The sequence below is a fragment of the Lissotriton helveticus genome, chromosome 1_1, assembly GCF_964261635.1.
Source record: "Lissotriton helveticus chromosome 1_1, aLisHel1.1, whole genome shotgun sequence".
NCBI lineage: Eukaryota > Metazoa > Chordata > Amphibia > Caudata > Salamandridae > Lissotriton > Lissotriton helveticus.
The window spans coordinates 652,995,129-653,022,663 of NC_136057.1; the positions used below are offsets into that span (position 1 = coordinate 652,995,129).

Sequence of the window (27,535 nt, forward strand, 5' to 3'; positions counted from 1 at the left end):
AGGAACAGACTAATTTGCATATAGCCAAGTTCTGAGCTGGGATGGTGCAGTGAGCTAAAAAATGGTGATGGTTCAAGCCCTGATCTTTGGACTGGGTAAGAGTGGTCTGCTTAATTCAGGCACTCTGTTCATCACCACCCCCTTTTCTGAATCATTTTGTCCACCACAAGCGTGGAAGGGTATACTCAGATGTGAGTCCCTTGCTCATTGCACCATCAGGATTCAAGCAAGCCGGGCCGACGACGCCTGAAATGGCAGAAACCGGTCCCCGGAAGCTTGTTTCCTTCCCAGTATAAGAATTGGCTTGGTAGTTTGGTTTGCCCTGTTCCCATCATGCACTGGGACAGGAACAGACTAATTTGCATATAGCCAAGTTCTGAGCTGGGATGGTGCAGTGAGCTAAAAAATGGTGATGGTTCAAGCCCTGATCTTTGGACTGGGTAAGAGTGGTCTGCTTAATTCAGGCACTCTGTTCATCACCACCCCCTTTTCTGAATAATTTTGTCCACCACAAGCGTGGAAGGGTATACTCAGATGTGAGTCCCTTGCTCATTGCACCATCAGGATTCAAGCAAGCCGGGCCGACGACGCCTGAAATGGCAGAAACCGGTCCCCGGAAGCTTGTTTCCTTCCCAGTATAAGAATTGGCTTGGTAGTTTGGTTTGCCCTGTTCCCATCATGCACTGGGACAGGAACAGACTAATTTGCATATAGCCAAGTTCTGAGCTGGGATGGTGCAGTGAGCTAAAAAATGGTGATGGTTCAAGCCCTGATCTTTGGACTGGGTAAGAGTGGTCTGCGTAATTCAGGCACTCTGTTCATCACCACCCCCTTTTCTGAATCATTTTGTCCACCACAAGCGTGGAAGGGTATACTCAGATGTGAGTCCCTTGCTCATTGCACCATCAGGATTCAAGCAAGCCAGGCCGACGACGCCTGAAATGGCAGAAACCGGTCCCCGGAAGCTTGTTTCCTTCCCAGTATAAGAATTGGCTTGGTAGTTTGGTTTGCCCTGTTCCCATCATGCACTGGGACAGGAACAGACTAATTTGCATATAGCCAAGTTCTGAGCTGGGATGGTGCAGTGAGCTAAAAAATGGTGATGGTTCAAGCCCTGATCTTTGGACTGGGTAAGAGTGGTCTGCTTAATTCAGGCACTCTGTTCATCACCACCCCCTTTTTTGAATCATTTTGTCCACCACAAGCGTGGAAGGGTATACTCAGATGTGAGTCCCTTGCTCATTGCACCATCAGGATTCAAGCAAGCCGGGCCGACGACGCCTGAAATGGCAGAAACCGGTCCCCGGAAGCTTGTTTCCTTCCCAGTATAAGAATTGGCTTGGTAGTTTGGTTTGCCCTGTTCCCATCATGCACTGGGACAGGAACAGACTAATTTGCATATAGCCAAGTTCTGAGCTGGGATGGTGCAGTGAGCTAAAAAATGGTGATGGTTCAAGCCCTGATCTTTGGACTGGGTAAGAGTGGTCTGCTTAATTCAGGCACTCTGTTCATCACCACCCCCTTTTCTGAATCATTTTGTCCACCACAAGCGTGGAAGGGTATACTCAGATGTGAGTCCCTTGCTCATTGCACCATCAGGATTCAAGCAAGCCGGGCCGACGACGCCTGAAATGGCAGAAACCGGTCCCCGGAAGCTTGTTTCCTTCCCAGTATAAGAATTGGCTTGGTAGTTTGGTTTGCCCTGTTCCCATCATGCACTGGGACAGGAACAGACTAATTTGCATATAGCCAAGTTCTGAGCTGGGATGGTGCAGTGAGCTAAAAAATGGTGATGGTTCAAGCCCTGATCTTTGGACTGGGTAAGAGTGGTCTGCTTAATTCAGGCACTCTGTTCATCACCACCCCCTTTTCTGAATCATTTTGTCCACCACAAGCGTGGAAGGGTATACTCAGATGTGAGTCCCTTGCTCATTGCACCATCAGGATTCAAGCAAGCCGGGCCGACGACGCCTGAAATGGCAGAAACCGGTCCCCGGAAGCTTGTTTCCTTCCCAGTATAAGAATTGGCTTGGTAGTTTGGTTTGCCCTGTTCCCATCATGCACTGGGACAGGAACAGACTAATTTGCATATAGCCAAGTTCTGAGCTGGGATGGTGCAGTGAGCTAAAAAATGGTGATGGTTCAAGCCCTGATCTTTGGACTGGGTAAGAGTGGTCTGCTTAATTCAGGCACTCTGTTCATCACCACCACCTTTTCTGAATCATTTTGTCCACCACAAGCGTGGAAGGGTATACTCAGATGTGAGTCCCTTGCTCATTGCACCATCAGGATTCAAGCAAGCCGGGCCGACGACGCCTGAAATGGCAGAAACCGGTCCCCGGAAGCTTGTTTCCTTCCCAGTATAAGAATTGGCTTGGTAGTTTGGTTTGCCCTGTTCCCATCATGCACTGGGACAGGAACAGACTAATTTGCATATAGCCAAGTTCTGAGCTGGGATGGTGCAGTGAGCTAAAAAATGGTGATGGTTCAAGCCCTGATCTTTGGACTGGGTAAGAGTGGTCTGCGTAATTCAGGCACTCTGTTCATCACCACCCCCTTTTCTGAATCATTTTGTCCACCACAAGCGTGGAAGGGTATACTCAGATGTGAGTCCCTTGCTCATTGCACCATCAGGATTCAAGCAAGCCGGGCCGACGACGCCTGAAATGGCAGAAACCGGTCCCCGGAAGCTTGTTTCCTTCCCAGTATAAGAATTGGCTTGGTAGTTTGGTTTGCCCTGTTCCCATCATGCACTGGGACAGGAACAGACTAATTTGCATATAGCCAAGTTCTGAGCTGGGATGGTGCAGTGAGCTAAAAAATGGTGATGGTTCAAGCCCTGATCTTTGGACTGGGTAAGAGTGGTCTGCTTAATTCAGGCACTCTGTTCATCACCACCCCCTTTTCTGAATCATTTTGTCCACCACAAGCGTGGAAGGGTATACTCAGATGTGAGTCCCTTGCTCATTGCACCATCAGGATTCAAGCAAGCCGGGCCGACGACGCCTGAAATGGCAGAAACCGGTCCCCGGAAGCTTGTTTCCTTCCCAGTATAAGAATTGGCTTGGTAGTTTGGTTTGCCCTGTTCCCATCATGCACTGGGACAGGAACAGACTAATTTGCATATAGCCAAGTTCTGAGCTGGGATGGTGCAGTGAGCTAAAAAATGGTGATGGTTCAAGCCCTGATCTTTGGACTGGGTAAGAGTGGTCTGCTTAATTCAGGCACTCTGTTCATCACCACCCCCTTTTCTGAATCATTTTGTCCACCACAAGCGTGGAAGGGTATACTCAGATGTGAGTCCCTTGCTCATTGCACCATCAGGATTCAAGCAAGCCGGGCCGACGACGCCTGAAATGGCAGAAACCGGTCCCCGGAAGCTTGTTTCCTTCCCAGTATAAGAATTGGCTTGGTAGTTTGGTTTGCCCTGTTCCCATCATGCACTGGGACAGGAACAGACTAATTTGCATATAGCCAAGTTCTGAGCTGGGATGGTGCAGTGAGCTAAAAAATGGTGATGGTTCAAGCCCTGATCTTTGGACTGGGTAAGAGTGGTCTGCTTAATTCAGGCACTCTGTTCATCACCACCCCCTTTTCTGAATCATTTTGTCCACCACAAGCGTGGAAGGGTATACTCAGATGTGAGTCCCTTGCTCATTGCACCATCAGGATTCAAGCAAGCCGGGCCGACGACGCCTGAAATGGCAGAAACCGGTCCCCGGAAGCTTGTTTCCTTCCCAGTATAAGAATTGGCTTGGTAGTTTGGTTTGCCCTGTTCCCATCATGCACTGGGACAGGAACAGACTAATTTGCATATAGCCAAGTTCTGAGCTGGGATGGTGCAGTGAGCTAAAAAATGGTGATGGTTCAAGCCCTGATCTTTGGACTGGGTAAGAGTGGTCTGCTTAATTCAGGCACTCTGTTCATCACCACCCCCTTTTCTGAATAATTTTGTCCACCACAAGCGTGGAAGGGTATACTCAGATGTGAGTCCCTTGCTCATTGCACCATCAGGATTCAAGCAAGCCGGGCCGACGACGCCTGAAATGGCAGAAACCGGTCCCCGGAAGCTTGTTTCCTTCCCAGTATAAGAATTGGCTTGGTAGTTTGGTTTGCCCTGTTCCCATCATGCACTGGGACAGGAACAGACTAATTTGCATATAGCCAAGTTCTGAGCTGGGATGGTGCAGTGAGCTAAAAAATGGTGATGGTTCAAGCCCTGATCTTTGGACTGGGTAAGAGTGGTCTGCTTAATTCAGGCACTCTGTTCATCACCACCCCCTTTTCTGAATCATTTTGTCCACCACAAGCGTGGAAGGGTATACTCAGATGTGAGTCCCTTGCTCATTGCACCATCAGGATTCAAGCAAGCCGGGCCGACGACGCCTGAAATGGCAGAAACCGGTCCCCGGAAGCTTGTTTCCTTCCCAGTATAAGAATTGGCTTGGTAGTTTGGTTTGCCCTGTTCCCATCATGCACTGGGACAGGAACAGACTAATTTGCATATAGCCAAGTTCTGAGCTGGGATGGTGCAGTGAGCTAAAAAATGGTGATGGTTCAAGCCCTGATCTTTGGACTGGGTAAGAGTGGTCTGCTTAATTCAGGCACTCTGTTCATCACCACCCCTTTTTCTGAATCATTTTGTCCACCACAAGCGTGGAAGGGTATACTCAGATGTGAGTCCCTTGCTCATTGCACCATCAGGATTCAAGCAAGCCGGGCCGACGACGCCTGAAATGGCAGAAACCGGTCCCCGGAAGCTTGTTTCCTTCCCAGTATAAGAATTGGCTTGGTAGTTTGGTTTGCCCTGTTCCCATCATGCACTGGGACAGGAACAGACTAATTTGCATATAGCCAAGTTCTGAGCTGGGATGGTGCAGTGAGCTAAAAAATGGTGATGGTTCAAGCCCTGATCTTTGGACTGGGTAAGAGTGGTCTGCTTAATTCAGGCACTCTGTTCATCACCACCCCCTTTTCTGAATCATTTTGTCCACCACAAGCGTGGAAGGGTATACTCAGATGTGAGTCCCTTGCTCATTGCACCATCAGGATTCAAGCAAGCCGGGCCGACGACGCCTGAAATGGCAGAAACCGGTCCCCGGAAGCTTGTTTCCTTCCCAGTATAAGAATTGGCTTGGTAGTTTGGTTTGCCCTGTTCCCATCATGCACTGGGACAGGAACAGACTAATTTGCATATAGCCAAGTTCTGAGCTGGGATGGTGCAGTGAGCTAAAAAATGGTGATGGTTCAAGCCCTGATCTTTGGACTGGGTAAGAGTGGTCTGCTTAATTCAGGCACTCTGTTCATCACCACCCCCTTTTCTGAATCATTTGGTCGGAAAATATGTCATGGTTCTGGTCACCAATGGAATACCCTGGACAACCTTGTTTTTAAAGGAATAAAGGAGGTACGAGACCAAATAGTACATTGAAAATAAGTATATGTGAAGGAAATTGTATCAATGTAAGATATGGGATCCATCTCCGACATTGAAAACTAAATTAAACACAGTGGTATTTTCTGAAATAAACCTCTTTAGTTTAGGGGCAGTTCCAAGAAAAAGACTCTTGACTTAGTGTAAAGGCAATTTGCATTTCCAATATATTTAAAACATAAAGCTCTAGAAAATCATAATATGCTTCGCTCTCTGCTATTTTGTAAATTCATTAATAGTTAATAGTCACTGCAACGAAGCCAATGCAATTAATTAGGTAAATCCTTCGGTGCGCTATCCGAGTCGAATGGGGATTTTACAGAGAAAATGCTTTTGTGAAGATACATGGATTTCGTTAATGTTTATATAGGCAAATGATCGCTGTATTCTAGAAGTGTCAGAACATAGTAAATGCTTCCCCTCCAATGGGACTTACATATAATACTACAGTGCAATACTTATCCACCTTAAGATCCACAGTTTCACTCACAGACACAGTGGCCTGAAGAACAATATCTTTATCATGTTAACCTTTATTTGGTTTTAACAAGCAAAACCATAAAATAACAATATAAAAATGCAATGCATCCCAACTTAAAATACTCATTCGTTGTGGATACCTAAAAAACACCAGGACCACAAAATCCATCACTTCACAGACAAGGAGATTGTTAACACCCTATCGTCAGCTGATAATACATGCAGCACATAAACACGCTGCATAATAGCCTTCAGCAAAAAACAATAACATAAACATTTAAGATCCATAAAATAGCTCTATGCTGACACATTGTCATAAAATGAAGAATCAAGCGACTTTTAAATAGCCATTGCAGCAGATAAAAAACGGTCAGCTCGTTGTTTAATAATTGTAAAAACAACACTGCTAAGCGTACGTGTTTAAAAAGCATCCTTTTTTAGGGGAAACGGGAGCGGGGTGGGGGTGTTAATAAAGGCCCTACTTGGGTTGGTATAAAAGGTACAGAACATGAAAATATGTATCAGATCTTGTGGAGACCCGTGCTCGCACTCACAAGGAGTTTGCACATTTCCCACCCTACCAACCTTTTGGAATCGACAAAGACAGCTGTTTTAGATTCAACCTAAATTGTGTGAATAAAAACAGGTTTGTGGAATCGGCATGGGGTAAAGTTTTGATAAAAAATATATGCTCTAACAAAATGTGTAGATAGTTCTTGGTCTTCACAGACTGGCTGACAGCTCGACATAAAAGCTACCCTGGTCCAAACCAGGTCAGATTTCGTCATTTTCTCAGGATTAACAAATTCAGATGGCCCGGTTGAGCGAATATTTTGCCTAAATATTTTAACCATGGTATAAGCTCCACTGCCTCTAGAGAAAGACAGCCCCGTGTAATCGCTTGATTCTATTTTGTCTCTTGGCTTAACCAAATAGTAAGCCATGGTTTAAGGGAAGCAGGGCCAAAATATAGAAAGAGCACAGACCCAGCTGTTGACAGTCCATGTACACAAGGAGAGAATGAGGAACATTCAATAATCACCTGATAAACTTGTTTTTTACAGCCTGCAATGTAGAGGAGTCAGAATAGCCCTAGATGACTCTACCGTAGGCCACTACGGAAACTATTTTGCCATGATACATTGCAAATTGTGTCATCGGATATTTTTACCATAGTGTAAAGCAAAACTCAAAAACGGAACTATTAAAATGTAAAAAATATATTTCTTGGCATTTAAAATAGATGTCCAGGGTCCATCCAAGACAAAATGGACTCAAAGGTAGCAGAACGAATTTGCTTTAGTTCTGTCCTGACCATGCAGATGAAAGGTCCTGAACCTGGTAGACTTATGGACAACAACCATCAAATGAGACTTACTGTACTTGCTTGGCAGGTCTAGGATATCGAAAAATGCCTACAAAATAATCCAAGAGGTTTTGAAGCCCCAATGTGGTTCTTGCAAACAGGACCGCTTTGTCTGCGTACAGTAACACAGACAGTGGGTGATTGTCAACTATCAGGATATCTGAGCATTTAATACGCAAAGATCTTTGCAGCTCATTTGTATAAAGAGTGAACAAAAACTTGGCCATGAGACATCCTTGATGCACCCCCTCCATATCCTAAAGGTATCTGTACAATGACCTTTCCTATTATGACAAACTGCTGCAGACATGTTCATATGTAGATCACACATAAAATACAAATATCTGGGTCAACTCCAATGGACAAGATAAGTTTCCATACTTTATCTTTCTTAACCCTGTCAAAAACAGAGAAAAGGTCCATAAAGGTCAGATGGATTGAGACAGCTTTGGCAGTATGATATTTATGCAAGATGAGAGACAGGTTTAGGCACTGATCACTTCTACTCCTTCCAAGCTTAAACTAGTACTGCAGTACTGAAGAATGTGATTCTCATCATCCCAACTGGATAATCTTTTGAGGATGGCCTGACGAATACCTTTAACAACAGTCGATAAAACTGGGAAATAGGTCCGTAGCACTGAGGGTTATTTCTAGTTCCTTTTTTAAAGACAAGGATAAGGATACAAGATGGTTGGCGATGAAGATAACCCAGAAATAATGGTAGCATTAATGGTCCACATGAGGATAGGAGCCAAGAGTTCAGGTTCTATTTTACAAAGGTCCGGAGGTATCTCCCTCAAGGCCCAGAGCTTTTTTTTTAGAAAGCCAAATGATGCCCTCCTTGATTTCTTTGCAAGTCAGGGCCAATTGTGAGACTCCTACAAATGGAACTAGAAGATCTTTTAAGCGCTGAAGCTGGGTAGGTTATATATATTCCCTCAAAGTTTTGAACCCAGCTTTCAGGAGGGATGTGAGCACTGATAGACCCTCAGTCGCCAAGAGTGGATGATTAACGATACTCCAGAATCTTGATTTGTCGCTGAAACAACTAGCTCAGGGGGCACTGGGCAATCTACCAGATTGGGATCCTCACAGGGGACAATCAGGGGAAAAACCCATACACATCATGTTATTTGCATCCTTCCTAAACCCCACCCCTCACAGTGACCTCTCTGTTGTTTAAATTACTACTTTGACAGTCCTACAAGGTTGCTTTCTCACTAGTAACACCAGTGAATTTAGTTCAGTGCACCAGCACTGAATGTGAAAGACAGATTATTGTAGCCGTGCAGAACCCTATCCAGTACATCGCTGAAACAGGGCTACTGCATATGGGTTACTTGTAATCCCTATATAGAGATCATGGGCACTATGGTAACAGAAACAAGCCTATTTTTTTATTCACACACCACACTAAGATGACTAGGCACTTTAGATAAAAAGCATTTCTTGTGACAGGAATAACCTGCTTCTCAGTACATCTTAACAACTGCTGCAGGATATCATAGGAACAACAAGAAAACATGTTGTGAGCAATGAGAATAAAATGAACATTTCTTAAAATGTCATAAAGAACCTAACAGCCTAACACCTACTTTCATGTGCTTCACTGAGAGAGCATGGATAGGAGAGCAACTTGCAGTCTAAATTGTCTTAGGGAGAAGTGATACACTGCATACCTTGTTGACAGCAGAAGCTGTCTGTAAGAAATTGGGTTACTGATTGAGGTGGGTGAGACCCTACTCAAGCAGCAATCACAGTCCTTGTCAGGGTGAAGTAACAAGCAAACTCCAAATTACCTGTGCTGAACCTTCTGGTAGCTTGGCACACAGCAGTAAGGCTTAACTTAAAGGCAACGTGTAAGAAGTGTAAGATATGTGTAAGATATTTGAGGCAACGCTACAAACAGTACCAAAATGAAAGCACACCACAAAAACGGTCCCAAACAAGATTAGAAAAAGAGAGTCATTTTTAGTAAATAAAACAAGACTAAACAACACATCTAATCGGTATAATCAGAGATTTGCAGGTTAAAACATTTCAATGAAAATAGCTCCAAAAGGCACAAAGCACCAACTGTGGGCATCTGGACGCGCTGGACTGGTACAAAACAAGTCTGACCCCTATGGAGCATGGGCCAGCTACAAGGCCCTAGCTAGGACAGCTGAACAAGAGTACCCTAAATGCTGGTTGGAGAGGCATTGCGAAGTCCCTCACTGAGGGTGTGTCGCACAGCTGAGGCAATGCATCGGTTCTGAGGTGTTGCAAATTTGCGATGTGAGGTCCTGCATCACCATCAATTATCCCGCTGACGAGGGTGCGATACAAAGTACAGCATTTGGTATGCGTCATGCAAATCAAGGTGATATGTTAGTTCTGAGGAGTTGTAAGGCTTTGATGCAAGACCCTGCATCATCATTGAGGCTGCTGTTGACGAGGGATTTGTGATGCAAGGGCCTGCATCAGGAAAACTTCAAAGAAGCAGCAGTTCTGATGCGGCTGGGATGTGGATGCAGAGTCCTTGCATTCAGAGAATCCTCAGGATTACACTGTGTAGCAGAGAAGATGCATTGGTTCTGCTGGGTCCATAGAAGGGGTGGCAGAGCACCTTCAGGCCTACTTCCAAGGGTTTAGGACTGGGGTGACACCACTTGGCAGGGTAGGACCCAGAGATGGCAGACTCCAGGTGCTGGATTCAATGTTATTGGAGCCTTCTGTCTCCAAGGATCTAGTCAGGAGGCCAGTTAGCTAGCCATTGGAGTCACTCAGGGGTCCTGGTTTTAACAGATGCAGGTCCAGTCCTTCTCACTCAGGCAAGAGGGCAGCAGGCTAGCAGTCCAGCAGAGTGGCTGTCTTTTCGGCAGCACAGAAGTACACCTTCCTGGCAAAGTATACACAGGTTCAAAAGAGTAGTGCAGAAATGGTATCTGAGGTCCAAGCTTACACCCAGCTTTGCCTTTGAAGTCGGAGAAGCTTCTGGAGGTTTCCATTTGAAGTCCACAGGCATTGTGTCGTTCCCGCCGTGGCTTCAAACTAAGTACAGGGGGCATGCAATACTTTGTGTTGAGGCAGAACACAATGTATTCAAGTGTAAATAGGGCTGTACCCAGCTCTGCTCTCTCATCCTGCCAGTAATTGCCCATTCAGGCACACCTAAGCTTTTTTTGTGTGTTTGCTTTCTAGGAGGAATACACAAAGCTCAACTGCCAGTTACATCCATCTTGACCCATGTACTGGCTACAGGCAATAGATGGCTGAGGCAAGAAAATGTAAACTTTCTAAAAGTGGCATTTTCAAAATTGTATTGTAAAATCCGACTGCATCTAAGTGAGGATTTAGATTACAATTCCAAAGACACCAAACATGAAATTTAGAAATGACAGCTTATTAAATTCAATAAGATACCTCCAATGTTATCCTATGGAAGAGGTATCCCTTGCAGTAGAGACAAATGAGTGAAACAGTTTTTCACTCCCAGGACATGTAAAGAGTAAACGTACATGTCCACCTTTTTTAAATACACTTCACAATGCCCTCTGAACTGTCCAGGGCCTACCTTAGGGGTGACTTAAATGTATTAAAAAGGAAGGGTTGGGCCTGGCAAATGGTTTTTTTTGCCAGGCCGAAATGGCAGTTGTTCAAAACCACACACACAGGCTGCAATGGCACACCTAAGACATGGTTTAAAGGCTAGTCAAGTAGGTGGGAAATAAGTGCTAAAGTCCACTAGTAGCATTTGGTTTACAGGGTCTGCGTACATGTATTACTACTTTACTAGAGACTTATAGGTAAAACAACTATGCCAATTGGGGATAAGTCAATGTAATGTTTTGGGGAGTGAGCACATACAGTTTAGCACTGGTCAGCAGTGGTAAGTCAGCAAAAAGAAGATCAGCAAAAATGGAGGCATAAGGAAAAATGATTGGGGGAAGACCACCCTTAGATGGACAGGTCTAACACTGTCATTAACAGTGGAGGAGTGAAGGCAGTGTTCCCTACATTGGACACACATGTAGCATCCTTCCTCCTGGAGTTGGCTTCATCAGCACTGAGCGAGATGTTGCATCTTCTAAGCGCCAGAAGAAGGTGAGGCCATCTCCTGGGAGAATCTCAGGTGATACTCTGGGTGAAACCCCTTCTCAATAAAGTGGTAAAATGGCGGTCCTTATATACTTAATCTTATCTGAGATTGGAATTTCTGACATAAGATGACGTCAATTCAGGCTACACTATTTTGACTATATGTGTGGACTTGCTCTTATTTGATGTAGACATGGTGATAAGTAGACCTGTGACCTAGACTTATGTCACAGCAAGTGTTATATTTATGTCAACAGTTGAACGACCTGACAATTTAACAGTTGTTTGAAAGATAAGATCAGATGGCATCTGTGTCAAATGGCAGACATGATAATGATTGTGCATAAAGGAAGAAAGATGTTGACCTCCATGATCTATGTTGGTGAACTCCATGATCTAAAATGGTGACTTCCATGAAATAAAAAAAGGTGTGGGGGCCTACCTGAAATAAAGTCAGATGAGTCGGACCATAGAGACTTAACATCACTCCTAGCTGTTGCTAGAGTGGAGTTATTATTTTGATCATCCCTGAGCGGCGCCATCAGATCTAATAAAACAGTTTCAATGGCCCCTATTAAACGTAATCCCATCCTGAGCAATCCGGTCCCCAGTCCCAGTCTTAACAGTGGCTTAAAGGCCCAGCAGAGACACACTTTACAGGTGTAATGTCTTTTTCTTCCTTTTAAGGGCAGGTGGTTCAACTTCGATGCCTAAATCCTAATTTACCCTGAAACATCATTGATATTACTGGTGGGCTCTTGATGGATTTCGGCTTGGATCAACACACTTTTGTCCGAATCAGTCTGACTGCAACCTGAGAAACAGCACCTTGAGGTCTTATGTTAAAAGAAGGACAGTTGGAGCTAACTACAATTGTAGGATTACCAGGAATACTGCAAAAGTGAGAGCCCAATTTTAACTCCACTGAGGTAATTTCCTTGTTCAATACACCAACAGCTGAGGTAAAAGAAAAGTTGCGATTGTGGTCTTACCACGAGTCGTTAGGGGGGAGCTTTGTGGTTGCATTTTAGGAGGCAGACTTACATTTACCCATTACGGTAGTCAGCTGCTGAGTGAGCACACGAAAGATGGATGGACGGATCTGGTCTCACTCGGGTGCGGACGGATGCAGGTGGGTCCATCTTGGTGAGGTGTCTGCCCAGGTTTGTCCTGCGCTGCGGTTCACTTGAGTGTTTTTAAAGCACCAAGCCCACCTCCAATTAGGTATGAAGATTCTGGACTATTCAGTCAAGCTCACAGCAACAGGAATCCAGGTAAAATGTGTTCTGCACTGTGGTACAGCCGAGTGCCTTTTAAACGCAATACCTCACCTCTGATTAGGGAAGCAGGATTCCGGGCTATTGAATCCAGTCCAAAGAAACAACAGGAATTGTGTTGAAGTGCATCTGATGCTGTGGCACATCTGAGTGCTTTTAAAGTATCAAGCCCCACCTCCAAATAGAGCTGCATGGTTCTGGGCTATTGAGACCAGCGCACTGCAACCTCAATAATTCAGGTTCAGTGTGTCCCCTGGCTGCTTTCTATTTTGAACCCTCTCTGCTTTGAGATCACTCTTTCTCACCCTTGCACACCTTCTCCCTTCTGCTCCATCTCCTTCACACCCTAGCACACAGTGATCTCATCTCCGCTCCTGCATCCAATCTTCCTAGCCTACTTCTGTTTCCCCACACAAACTTTACAGTTGGCTTCCAGTCTATCATCAGGTGCTACTCTCAGCTCTCACTGTTAGTGACAGTAAACAGAACTGATGGTGAGGGGGTGTCTGGGTGGGTGTCGGAATAGATACATTTCTGTGATACAAAGTGATAAACAATACAGGAGGAAAAAAAAGAATGCCTTGTGACCACAATAATATAGCATCCCACCCAGACTCCAAGCTTGAATGTCCAGCAGATGCACTTTTAGAAAAACGATCCCTGCCATGCAGGTAGAGGTCTTTAAATACAGTGGGCCACCATTATAAAGGTGGATGTGAGGCCTTATGGTGACTCAGCAGCATAGTTGACCACCTTTAAAAGGATTACTGTGGGGGACATGGGTTAGTAAGCCATCAAGGCGGACATCATTTGAATGAGCTCCATCCTACCAAGCCCTAAATCCGGCATCATCCACAACAATTATCCCTTGAGCAGGCCAGATGACACTTACCCAAGTGGGGGGATACCCAACCGACGATCGGTGCCAAAGGGGCACGAGAGACCGGGCCTGAGGGGAAGCCACCCCGGCCCTGCCTCCATGGCCCACAGCACTCCGCTATCGGCCCCACCTGCTCCGAAGCCGGGATTGGAGCGGGTGAACGGTATCAGCCCGCACAACCCGGCGAGGACTCACTCTCGCAGGAGGTCACTCCAGACACCCAGGGGTGTGATGAGGCAGACAGAGCACTGATATAGTACGGCCGGACCCAGTAGCTCACCACACCGAGGTCTGGGCGGTGACAGGGAGAGGCTGCATGCACACTGCGGTGCTCACCCAGTGAAGCGAATGCAAGACATGCTGGCTCCTCACCAGTAGAGACAACTCAGTGGTGGGTTGAAGGACCCCCGCCGATGACACAGGAATACTCCTGACGGCTTCTACACTCAAGAGGCATGTGTGGCTCACGGGTCCAATAGAAAGATGTACACCCCGGGACCTTGGGCTGCAGCATAGCACCTCCAGCTACAATGTGCAACAGGCCCAGGTGAGGTAGGTCCACAGTGTGGGACCAGTCATTGAGGCACGGAGGGTGGGAGAGGGCCCTGTGCCTTTCCCCCCGCAGCACAACAGCAGCCCAGTGCAGGGCCCCAAACAGTGGATTTTGTAACCTGGACACTCAGCATGGGAGCAGATCAGACGGCCCCCTGGCCCCCTTCTAAACAAACAAGAGTGAGGGGCAGTCTATGCTGAAGTTCAAGGAAGCCAAGATGTGGGCAGAGGACTGGGGGCTGGAGGCCCAGTGGTTGTAATCTCCTCAGGGGGTCTGCTTTGGGCTTTGTTACCAGGTTGCAGAAGTGGTAAGCTAGGCTCAGTGCAGCTTGCGGCCTGGGACTGACTGTTTCCATGAGGCCCAGCCAACAGTGACCTGCCCTGATATTTATTTTTTATTTATTTATTTTAGCAACTTATAAAGCGCCTGGTGACCCGAGGGCATCCCCGCGCTATAGAGATTAAATCCTGCTGAGGGGGATAAGGGAGAAGGGTTTATTTAGGAAACAGGAGGGTTTTAAGTTTTTTCCTGAACGTCAGGTAATTGGGCTCCAGTCTGAGGGAGCGTGGGAGGGAGTTCCAACCAGTGGACGCTTTTACAGAGAAACGTCGGCCTCCGGTACGTGTCCTCTTGAATTTGGGGATATTGGCCAGGTGCTCGTTCTCAGACCGTAGAGCTCTCGGTGCTATGTAAGGGGTGACCAAGCCGCTGAGAATCGCAGGTCCCGAGCCATTGATTAGTTTATGGGCCGTGCACATGGCTTTAAATTTCACCCTTTGGCGGACTGGGAGCCAGTGCAGAGCCTTAATAGCGGGTTTGGCGGATACTCTGGGAGGTACGCTCATGATTAGGCGAGCTGCTGCATTCTGGGCTCTTTGCAGTCTCTCTAAGGTAGCTTCCGGCGCACCCAGGTAGACCATATTGCTATAGTCTAACCGTGACATTATGAGGCCCTGAACTAGAAGTTTCCTGGACACGGGCGGTAGAAGGGGGAAGATTTTGTGGATAGTCCGCAGAAGCCCAAGACAGGTCCCGGCCGTTTTGGCCGCTTGGGTCTTCATTGAGAGATCGGGTTCTAGCCAGACTCCGAGGGTCTTGATTTCGTGTTTCGGGGTGGGGATTTCCCCGAACACGTCTGGCCAGATCGCCGGGGGGATGGTCGCCCATTGTTTGCCCATGAGCATCACTTCGGTTTTGGAACCGTTAAGTTTCAATGACGATTCGCACATCCACCGGTGAATTTCGGTGAGACAGTTTGGTAATTTGTCTGGGTGGTCGTCTAGTTGGGATAGGGAGTCGACCAATTGTGTGTCGTCAGCGTAGCTCACGATTTTTATCCCGAATGGTGATACCACATCTTCCAAAGGGGCCATATACACGTTGAAAAGCGTGGGGCTCAGGGAGGAGCCCTGAGGAACCCCGCTGGTGAGTGGAAGTGTGGACGAGTGGTATTCACCGTCCCAGACCTGGAACGTGCGTCCGGTGAGAAAGGACTCTATCCAGCTGAGTGCCATCCCGGTGAGCCCTGCTGTCGCCAACCGATGGAGGAGGACACGGTGGTTGACCGTGTCGAAGGCGGCACTCAGATCCAGGAGGATCACTGCCACTGATCCTCCTGAGTCTAGAATGCGCCTTGCTTCCTCGATGACGGCAAGAAGGGCGGTGTCTGTACCGTGTCCCGGACGGAACCCGGTTTGGGATTGCCGTAGGATGTTATTTGTCTCGAGGAATCGGGAGAGTTGACTATTCACCAGTTTCTCGGTAATCTTGCTAATCCCCGGGAGGAGGGATATGGGTCGGTAGTTTGCCATATCAGTTGGATCAAGCTGAGGTTTTTTAAGGAGTGCCTTCACCACTGCACTTTTCCAGCTGTCGGGGACTGATCCTTGTGCAAGTGAGCAGTTGATAAGCTCCGTGAGTGTAGGGGTGATAGCGGGGGCCACGTTTTTGAGAAATCTCAAGGGTGCAGGGTCTAAAGGAGATCCGCTTTTTATTTTATTCAGGGTTGCTTCCACCTCGTTAGGCGTTACTGGCCTGAATGTCTCAAGTTGGGGACGTATTCCCGTCTGACCGGGGGGCTGAGTAATATTTCTGCGGGTGGGGGAGCTAGGAAGAGGGAGGGATGTGAGGATACGGGCGATTTTATTGTTGAAATATGTGGCTAGGTCATTGCTTCTGTCTACCTGGGGGGTGGTGGACAAGGGAGAGATGGGAACTTTCAATAGCTCCTTCACGATGAGGTAGGATTCCCTAGAGGAATTTGAGGCTTCCTTTATCCGGGTGTCATAGTGGGAGGCTTTGGAGAGCTTAATAGCAGTTTTATAGATTTTGACTGAGGAGTGGTAGGCCTCTTTGCTGGCATTATGCCAGTCTTTTCTCCAAAGCCGTTCGGCTCTTTTACAGTTTTTGCGGAGCTGACGAAGTTCTGGGGTGAACCACGGTGCAGAACCCGTGTTGTTGGTTTTGTCTTCGCGCATTCTGAGTGGGAGCACGGAGTCAAGGGAGGTCGTGATCCAATTTCTGAAGTTACTATCGGCGTTGTCCGGGATATCTTCATGAATCGGGGCAGTAGATATCAGGGTATTGGCCCATTCTTCAATGGGAAGTTTGGACCAAGTCCTGCCTCTGGTGAAAGTGGGCAATTTCTGAGGTTTCCTAAGGGAACCTGGAAGTTGGAATAGGACCAAGAAGTGGTCCGTCCAGGGAAGGGGGATGAAGTCTATTGTTTGCATCGCGGGGGAGCTGGTGAAGACTGGGTCCAGCAGGTGGCCTTTAATGTGAGTGGCTCCTGAGTTAAGGAGACGGAGGTCCGAGGCCGCTAGTTCAGTGATCAGGTCGACTACTCCAGAATCTGAAGTGTCTTCGAAGTGGATGTTCAAGTCTCCCACTAAAATAAAATTCGTGACGGAGTGAGCCTGTGTAGCTACAGTGTCTAAGAGGGCATTGGGAAAGGAACCAGGGTGGCCGGGGGGACGGTAGACTAGAATCCCTGAAAGGGAATTCGTAGGGTCTAGTTTGATTGAGAATTGAAGGCTTTCAGAGTCTGAGATTTGTGCGTCGCTGGAATTGCAGATGAAAGAGTCTCGGTAGATGATGGCAATACCTCCACCTCTACCTAGTGGTCGAGGGAGAGACTGGATGAGGAATCCAGGTGGTGTGGCTAACACTATGTCCGAGTCAGAGTGTGGGGTGAGCCACGTTTCCGTTAGGAAGAGAATGTCAATCTCGTAGTCTTCTATTAAGTGGTGGATTGGTGTCGCATGTTTAGGGAGGGAGCGACAGTTCAGCGAGGCAAGTTTGAGGGTTGCGGGCTTCAGCACTCGTGTGGGGAGTTTAAGCTGGGCTGGCTGGCAGTTCGTGCAGCTGACAAAGGGTCCATTCATATCCTGGATATATCTGCATGAGGGGGCGATGGAAGGTCTGAGGCTTAAAAGGTCACGACGGGAGTATGTGGTTTTGGTGGAGGCTCTGGGTGCCAGGGGGTCTGGCCCTAGGCCCGGTCGTGGCGGACGGGCGCAGACGGGCTTGCCTTAGGCGCGCCTTCGGCGCGCAAACGGCGCTCCCGCTGTGCTCGTCCGCTGCGCTGGAATGGCCGACACATTTGTAGTAGGTATTATGGGCGTGGCCTCGCAGTGGGCGTGGCTTCGCCTTTGACCGCGCTGGCGGTGTGGGCGTTTTCCCCCTCTGACAGCGGGGACTCGCTGTGTTTTGGAGGGTCTGGGAGGGCAGGCTGAGCGCGTGAGTACGGCGCTTTTGCTCAGGTGAGCTTCGTGGTCAATTACAGTTTTTAAAATCAACAGTAAGTGCAGACAATAGTGACAGAGTTTAAAATACAATTCAGGTGCAGCGTGCTAACCTCCGGCTTTCCGCCTCAGAGGGAAATTAATCAGAAATGAGTGTTGCGCTGTTACGAGCGTTTAAGTAGTCCGGTGGGCGTGGCCTCGCAGTGGGCGTGGCTTCGCCTTTGACCGCGCTGGCGGTGTGGGCGTTTTCCCCCTCTGATAGCGGGGACTCGCTGTGTTTTGGAGGGTCTGGGAGGGCAGGCTGAGCGCGTGAGTACGGCGCTTTTGCTCAGGTGAGCTTCGTGGTCAATTACAGTTTTTAAAATCAACAGTAAGTGCAGACAATAGTGACAGAGTTTAAAATACAATTCAGGTGCAGCGTGCTAACCTCCGGCTTTCCGCCTCAGAGGGAAATTAATCAGAAATGAGTGTAGCGCTGTTACGAGCGTTTAAGTAGTCCGGTGGGCGTGGCCTCGCAGTGGGCGTGGCTTCGCCTTTGACCGCGCTGGCGGTGTGGGCGTTTTCCCCCTCTGACAGCGGGGACTCGCTGTGTTTTGGAGGGTCTGGGAGGGCAGGCTGAGCGCGTGAGTACGGCGCTTTTGCTCAGGTGAGCTTCGTGGTCAATTACAGTTTTTAAAATCAACAGTAAGTGCAGACAATAGTGACAGAGTTTAAAATACAATTCAGGTGCAGCGTGCTAACCTCCGGCTTTCCGCCTCAGAGGGAAATTAATCAGAAGAAGTGACTGGAGAGGCCAGCAGAGCTGTGAGGCAGCTGCTCCTGCTGGGAGGTGGAGAGTGAGTTAGCGTTCGGCCTACTTATCCTTTCTTGTGATAGATAAACCTTTAGTCCCTACCACCAAACAAAGTACACTTGACCTGTACACCACCACATTCATAGGGGCAGGTGGTGCCGATGGCGGGCCCTATTACAGAAAATGCTGCCCTGCTCACCCCAATAACGCAGTCCTGTGACATGTTGGATATCAAGATCAGTGCAGTCTGCTCGGAAGTCTCATTTCTCTGACAGGAACTCAGGAAGGCCGTTGACCACATTACTGAGGCTGAAATCAGAGTATCATCCGTGAAGGATACGGTCGCATCCTTACAACAAAAAGTGAATTAGCTCACAGTGGTGACACAAGAATTAAGCTCATGGGTGGAAGAAGTGAGGAATAACCTACGCCTTATTGGATTTCCAGAGGGATGCGAAGGTGCCTCAGTAGAGGGCTTTTTAACGCAATGGTTGATGTCTTTCTTCCCAGATAGCTCCCTCTCCTCCTGCATCGTGGTGGAGCAACCCCATTGAGCTCTCTTAAGGAAGCCTTCCCCCGGGGGAATAGCCCGACCTGTCATCGCCCCACTGTTGATCTATATGGATCTAAACACTATCCTTCAATTTGCATGGGGCCACAGGGTTAGACTAGTATATGACTCTCATACCATCATGATCTTTCCCGACTATACCCGGCTCATTCAGCAACAGTGCCAGTCATTCGTTGCAGCCAAGCTCCGACTCTGAGAACTAATCATTCAATACATGCTGCTATACCTGGCACGGATGAGAATAATCTGTAAAACAAAATCTCTATTCTTTGATACCCCAGAGGCTATCTTCACTAGGACTGATAAAACTGTTCACCTCAGGTCGCATACTCTGCCTCAATTGGAATCGGACTCCTCACAGGACAACAGAAGAAACCGCCCGAAGAAATCCACCTACAAATGATGGCACAGGTCCAGGTCTAACTGGAGTTCCCAGAAACAAGGCGAAGACTCCTAACTATAACAGGGAAGCCACCGGGTGCCCAGTCACAGGATTCCGGTCTGTACACTTAGAGACTTAGTTCGCACAGTCTGCCACTGGGCAAGCACCAGGCTTCGTGGATCATGACAGGTGTTAACTGCATGCCCCAAGAAACTATAGTTGAGCATATTCGGAGGTTAGGGAACCATTGGTGGGAGGCTCTTGAGGTCGCCTGTTGGGGCCCTAGACCGTGACAGATACTTCATGTTGGCTGAGGTATTGAGAAGTGGGGAGGTGGGGGAGGGCATTATCCTTAGTTCTGCAGAGTTCAGTACAGTTTAGGCACAGGCACAGCAGCACCGTAGACCTTACAAACTCACTCCACACTTGGAAACCTCCCTGATACATGGATGGCTACAAATAACACCAATGATACACCCGGTGGGCTTAATATTATGACATGGAATGTCCGTAGGGTCCTGGATAACATTAAATGGGGGCAGTCCTAAAGGAAGCTAAAAGACTAGAAATTGACATACTCCTCATGCAAGACACCCACATGATGGGTACTAAAGCACCATGCCTAGCTCATTATGATTTTACCTGGTCTTTCATTCAGGGTATGTAAGTCAAGGGGTATGGAAATCCTATTACACCATAGGTTCCCATATAGATCCTCCAAAGTATGGTCTGACCTGGACAGGAGGTATACCATTGTCGCAGGGACACTGTATGGGGAACAATTGAAACTGGGAAGTTTCCATGCCCCACCTACCCTGGGGCAAACTTTTGTAGACTGAGTCGTACATCAATGGGGGGAGCTCCCAGATGGCTTATCAGTAATAGGGGGTGACTGCAATGACAATGTGGCACCCATTGATCAGTGACGCGAGGCAGGTCTGGGACACCGCGTGGGAGTATCTAAACCACACTACTTGGTCTCCGCTCTGGGGTCGTCAAATGCATGGCGTGCCTATCATCCAGCAGAGTCAGGCTTCACCTTCCTCTCTGTGGTGCACCGGATATATCCATAGAGTCACAGCATTCTCCATCCTGCTCAGGGGTCTTTGGACCATTCCCCAGTACCACTAAGGCTACAAATAGGACCCCGAAAATCTCCCTTTAGTTGGCAAATACCGCCCTGGCACTTTCAAGACCCAGCCTCTCAAATCATCCTTCGGCAAACAATAACAGACTACCTAGAGTGCAATGTTGACACCGCCCCTTTCTGTATGAAATTATGGGAAACCCTTAAACCCACGATATGAGGAAGGGACATCAGCTTTCGTGCGGGAGAGAAACGCTGCCACCTTATGCAAGTGGTGGATCTTGACACCCGCCAACATGCTCTTGAAGCCGAAGTGATGGAGGGCAAGGGAGCCAAAGGCAAGCGCTGTCTCCTCCTCGCACAACAGCAACTACACGAGTTGCTTACAAACAAAGCTCAACACGAGTGGGAAGGGACCCAATCGGAAATTTATCAATAAGAAGACAACTCGATCAAGATGCTACACCCGCTTTATCAAGTGGCGCTATCACTCACGCATCTTATTACTCTGCCCTGTATACAAAACAAGAAGTTATATCCCAGGAACAAATTGGTGAGTTCCTGAGAGAGATACCACCAAAATCACTGCCTGATCATATATGGTAGCAACTCGAAGAGCCGATCACTGTAGAAGAACCCAGAAATGCCCTGTCGGGTTTATGCCCCGGCTGAGCCACGGGACCCAATGGATTCCCGAGTGAATTTTTACATTCTTATATGGCCCTATTAGGCCTGCACCGCCTTACGGTGCTCCATGAAGCCCCAGAACAACAAATCCTCCCCCCAGACTGATGACATGCTGACATTTTTGTGTTTCTCAAGCCAGAGCATCTTCCTGAGGAACCCTCCTCATACCGCCCTATTTCTCTTCTGAATTTTGAATTTATGCCTTTACTAATGTTTTGAAATATCCCTACCTTCTGTAAAATAATCTAATTTGATGCATGTAATGGGCCACCCTGGCCGTGATGTACCGCCAAACATATCAATAAAATTTGTTATTAAAAAAAAGGCTTAATAAGTCCTGAAATGTGTTTTTAGAAAACAAGATGTAATACCTGTGCAAAGTCCATATGGTTTATCAACACAAATGACTGTTTCAACTGGGTATTAATGGGAAACATCTATGTCACCCACATTTTGCTGCTTGTATAGTAAGCAATGGAACAAATATGATTTGTTCGTTAGCCCAAAAATTAAATAATCAATTTTTTTTTAAATCTGCATAATAACAAATAAGGAAAGTACTTTACTTATGTTCTTTCCAATCTTCAAATGTGAACTTTGTGACGAGATCTCAGGCACAATAGGTGTAGTCTATTTCTTCTCACAGAAAAAGCTAAATGAATTGAGATGTTTCTTTCAAAAATTGTTATTCAAAAATATTTGTTTTCGCTTGTTAAAATCCAAGGACTCCGTGGGCTTCCAGGTAGACATCAGATGGCAAACAAACTTCCACTGCTTCTTCTTCTTTTATCCTCCAAATATAGTAGTATTCTGAGTTCCAGGGGTGGACCTACCAGATATAGCAGTAACTCAGCCGTGATTGGCACGGAGCCTTTAGCCTATTTTCACTAGGTTCCTGCACTGTGCCTCTCCTAACATTTCATCATCCTTCTAACTTATGGTATAGTTAAGGATTCTTAGAAAGCCCTTATCTAGATGTGTACTAAGATGACAAAAGCTGTTGTTGGCGATCTTGCAGCACTATAATAGAAATGAATATGAACCGCTGCACTCCAATGTATATATAGTAAATAAGTTTTCGTTAATGTTCAAGTCTTATAGGTACTCCAGGTGTTCACCTCCTGGGTCGAAAGGTGCTGTACACTATAACTGCGGGAAATCCTACGGTGAGTAGGAATAACCTGAAGTACACTTGAAGCACAAAAGTGCTGTCTCTTGTAGAACGTAGTTAATCCAAACATAGATTGTCTATTTTATTCACTACAAGCTTAGTGACGTCTTCCGGGTTCCACGGAGCCGGGTACTCGCCTATACTTGGTTACGCAACGTTGATTCTTTGAACTTTATGTTACACTGGTAAGACTTTGCTGATTCTAGTTGCTTTCTGGGTGCTGTATCACTGCGTGAACCTCTCACACTTCGACTGCTTATTCTAACTGCATGACGAATCATAATTTATGGTTCCGCCGTTCACCGCCTCTTTCTCTCGAGTCACATAACCCGTGTTCATCTTTAACTTGAAAACAGTCACAGTTTTTCTTCTGGACTCCCGTTTTTTCTGGAAAATTTTCTTTATTTTCACTAAGCACTGAGGACTTATACTTTGGGTACCTGTATAAATTTCGTTTTGGTTCTGGCGTATACCTTCCATTGTTTTTTCTTTCACCTTCAATTAGACTTGATGTATTCACTTAAAATGACGTACAACCACTTGTATTTTTCCGTCTCCTGGCTATACATTAGTATACCTACTGTTGTCATTTCTATTTAATTGCAGACCCCCTGAGGAAGCGCACTTTTGTGCGAAATGCATTGGGGAATTCATAATTATGTGGATTAATATCACGTTGTTTGAAACACAAAAATGAAATAGAAGATGATGATAATACTCAATCATATGAATGGAATATGGTGACTAACAAATAAACGATTGAAACAAATGGAACTTGTAGTGAATAAAATAGACAATCTATGTTTGGATTAACTACGTTCTACAAGAGACAGCACTTTTGTGCTTCAAGTGTACTTCAGGTTATTCCTACTCACCGTAGGATTTCCCGCAGATCTTGCAGCACTCTCATGCAAAGAAACCACAGAGAAAAGCCCAAAAAGGCGCAGTGGCAAAAGATTGAGAGTCCAAAGTAATCTTCCCTATTAAAATGAGGTTCTCATCTCTCTCACCAGGAGAACACGCATTCTGTCTTTGTTTCCCTGCCGCTACCCTGGGTGAGGGTGCTAGCCTAATTGGGAACAGACTAGCATCAAAGATAATCCCACACTCTATCTCAGATTTCACATAAACATCAAAACCTGTCATTTCTTTGTGTGGCTATTCGTTATCATTGTTTCTCCTATCCTATCAAATTTCTTCAGACAAGTGTGTATTGAAACTCTATGCTCTTCCTTTCAGGAACCTTTCAACTCCAGCACAGAAGATGCCCTTAGAGTGTCTTTGTGCTCCAAGAAGAAACTGAGGGGGCCATTGGGAAAAACTAATTACAGTCAATGCAGGAAGAGAGCGCCTGGCAGAACCAGTACACGTGGCTACAATGGCACTAGGTGCTGGCAGATTTGATATTGATGTTAGTGTTGTAACTCACTATTGGTGACATTTAGTAATCCTCTTTGGGAGAGAACGATGGCACGTTCAGTCACATTAAAGTGATGGCCATCATGTGGAGTATTTTGCTGTTGACTGGGTGACTTGATGTTGAGTGAGGTTAGGAGATTTCTCGAAGTCCGTGGTACCCATAGTACGGCCCTCGGGCAGCCAGCTGCCCAGCAGGTCATCCTTGGCGGCCCTTGGACCTTGCAGGTAATGTACCCATGGCCCCCCAGAAAGAGAGAGAGAGACAGAGAGAGTGGAGAGAGAGAGAGAGAGAGATAGAGAGAGAGAGCGAAGATAGACAGAGAGAGACAGAGAGAGTAGAGAGTGGAGAGAGAGTGGTGAGAGACAGTGGAGAGAGAGTGGAGACAGAGAGTGTGGAGAGAGTATAGAGAGAGACAGACTGACAGAGAGAGAAACTGACTGACTGAGAGACTGACAGAGAGAGAGGCGGACTGGCTGACAGAAAGAGAGAGACTGACAGAGAGACTAACTAACTGAGAGAGAAAGACTGACTGACTGAAACTATCTGCCTGATTGAGAGAGAGACTGACTAAGAGAAATTCCGACTGACTGAGACTGACAGGGAGAGACTGACTGGCTGAGAGAGTGACTGACTAAGAGAGAGACTGACTGGCAGAGAGAGACTTACTAACTGACAGAGATAGACTGACTGATGGAGAGAGAGAGACTGAAAGAGTGGAGAGAGACTGACTGACAGAGAGACTGACTGACTGAAGGAGAGACTGACTGACTAGGTGAGAGAGACTGTGATGGAATTGGGCTCAAAGTGTGCATGAAGCAATGCAATGCCTCTTAAGATTGCTGTTATCTGCTAATAAATATGTATTATCAAAATGTGCTCTTTGTAGTTGCCTCTGCTTTTGAAATACAGCATTGTCACATTGTCTAATGTTTTTAAATGGGTTTGATTTTTTTTTACTCTAGCCCCCCCAAACTGACCCCACCCCCACTGACCCCCACCCCTACTGGTGTGGCCCTTGGTCACACACTACACAGTAATTTTGGCCCCCAACAGAAAGTTTGTGAGTACCCATGCTCTAAGTGTAGGAAAGATTAAATATTGATTTGATGCTTTAGTGGTAAATTATGTTTCTATGGGAAATGATGTTGTGGCAGAGTGGGGGCCCCATCATAAACTAGCAGGTCCCCAAATATTATGTTTCTGAAGGCAGAGCCATAGCTTTCATTCTCCTATGACCCAGCAGCCTGTCAGCCTCTGGAGCACCAGGTTAATGCATCCGAAGGCCCGCCTTCCTTAGAGTGGGATTTCCAACATGGTCGTACTTGCAACCACCATACAATGCATTGTGGTTCTCAGCAGGAAAAAGGACGAGCAGCCTTCACAAACGGGGAGACAGCGGACTGTGCAAGGGGGCATGGACATTTCATTTGCAGAAATAGATCCAAGAGTGGGGGGATTGTAAACAAAAGGAAAATTTCGACCGAGCATCATGAAATGGTAAACGGTTGACATCACTAGTTTGGCAAATGTGCATCGTCCATGCCAGCGAGAGCACTATTGCCAAAAATGACCCCGCCCATCACGGGCTGCCAGTGACAGTCAAAAGGACATTCTTAGCTTAGGCAGCGGTTCCATGCAGAGTGAGTGTGGCAGAAAATGGATGCTCGGTTTGGAATAAGACTTGTCTACTGAACTGTCCTCCAGGGTGCAACAAAAACAAGCAAGCTTTGGTAATAGAAACTCTGAGAGGTGAAGCAGGAGGAACTATTAAAACATATTGAGAAAGAAAAGTTATGTGAGGCCTAGTATTAGCTGAATTACACGTTGTCTATATTTATTGCACCACAAGCAGTTGTTCGACACAAATTACAAACTAGAAAATTGTCAAAGCATTGTAATTATAGGTTGGGGAGCCACCATTGTGCCATGCTGCCATACCACCTAGAAGTATAATGTACAGACTAATTAATAAAATCGTTAAAATGATGAATCTAAAAGGGATAGTTTGTTTTACCTTCGCATCTAGGCCATGGTATATAAGTATATGTGTAATACCTTTTTTTATCTGTTTTATCACCCAGTTAATGCACTTTGTTAATGACAGTGTTCATTATCAAAGTAAAAGGTAAGCTACATTGTATACATGGACGCATTTCAATACAAGCCATTCCACGGGCAATTTTTGTGTCCTCAGTCAAAGTCTTTACTGAATTTTCTGATTTATTTAAATCAGTGTCAAACAGCATGCTTTTGTAGTATGCCGGTGTCATGTTCTACCTTTACTGCACTTCATTAGCAATTACATGCACAACAGCTTCATTTAAACTATAAATAACATATATAACATTTTCCCTTAAAATTGGCGCCTTCTGTTATATCATAATTTTGCAATTACGCCCTGCCTGGTAAAGTGTCTGAGGTATCCACTTGTCTGCATGATACTTGTATTGTAACACAGTGGCAAATAGCCTGCAATCATTCACTTCACATGTGATTACGCTTGGACAATTGTCAAAGAAAAAGTGACCTGGAGCATTGATTTTCCAATCAGGAAACATTATAGTTAATAGGCCCTGCAGCTGTCAAGACACACTCTCTTAAACAACTCACTGTACCAACATTACTGCAATGAACAACTGGTAAATTGGACTGTTTTGAAAAGGCTTACTTGAAACGTGTCCTGCCACTGGTGCATTTCCTGAAATCTCTCGGCTTCTTTAGCAAGGCGCTGAAAGAAGAAATCAGTTACACAATTAGATTTGTTCATGTCCCAAATAATACATTTTCGAAGTTATTCGCTTATAATATTTTACATATGTAAGAAAGTGGACAAAATAACGTGAACACAGCATAAATCCCTAGCAATTGAAAATGTTGCTGCAATTAATAAATACTTTTTCTGAAGCCTTATTTGGCATGATGAGGTGTACCTGAAAATGAAATACTTCTGAAAGTTGGGTTACCAGGTCATGGATGTCAGTGTGTTTAGGGCACCATGTTTTACTGCCATGGGCTTTCCTTTTAAAATCATTGTTATCTAGTACTGAAGTCCCATTCCTTTAATAGTAACAACAGAAAACTAGGGTTCAAAGACCTCTACCACATGAACAAGGGACCAGGGAACACAATGCGTGCATTTTTGCTTTTCTGGATCTCTTCGCGAGCCTTTCTATAATATACATTGCCTGGGCAGCGGGTGCATAGTTCGTGCCTGTGAAATTCTAAGTGAGTGTTCCCGTATTTACATGGTAGTTCACGTACTGGACCCCCACTGCGCCTGTGTGTTACTTCACTTGGCTGCATGGCCAGTGGGTATAATACAAAGAGGAACAAAGGAGCACAAACGCAGCCCAGTCTTTCACTGTCTGTGACCCACCAGTACAGTGTGGCCCAACACAAATGATGAAGAACCTTTGCTCGTCCATCAAGGCCACATTAGAGATGAAGGGCCCAGGGTTTAAGAGGGGATGTCTTAAATGTTTGGCAGCCACGTGGCAGAGCCATTAGGGTCCTGGGCCCTCATAAAACACCCTGAAATCTCAAAAGGAGCCTTTCTTTGGTTACCTGCATTATATAAACAAGGATTGGCAAAGCCACTAGGTCCAATG

General features: G+C 46.3%; 1 protein-coding gene across 2 annotated transcripts in view; it reads right to left on the reverse strand.

Annotated features, from left to right (window-relative positions):
• Positions 1–27,535, reverse strand: part of CACNA2D1 (calcium voltage-gated channel auxiliary subunit alpha2delta 1) — a 1,913,432-nt gene that overhangs the window by 1,121,280 nt on the left and 764,617 nt on the right. For both annotated transcript variants that reach the window (XM_078674178.1, XM_078674177.1), the window contains exon 4: positions 26,596–26,655. In XM_078674178.1, coding sequence (XP_078530304.1) covers positions 26,596–26,655 — 60 coding nt within the window. The remainder of the gene's footprint in view (positions 1–26,595; positions 26,656–27,535) is intronic.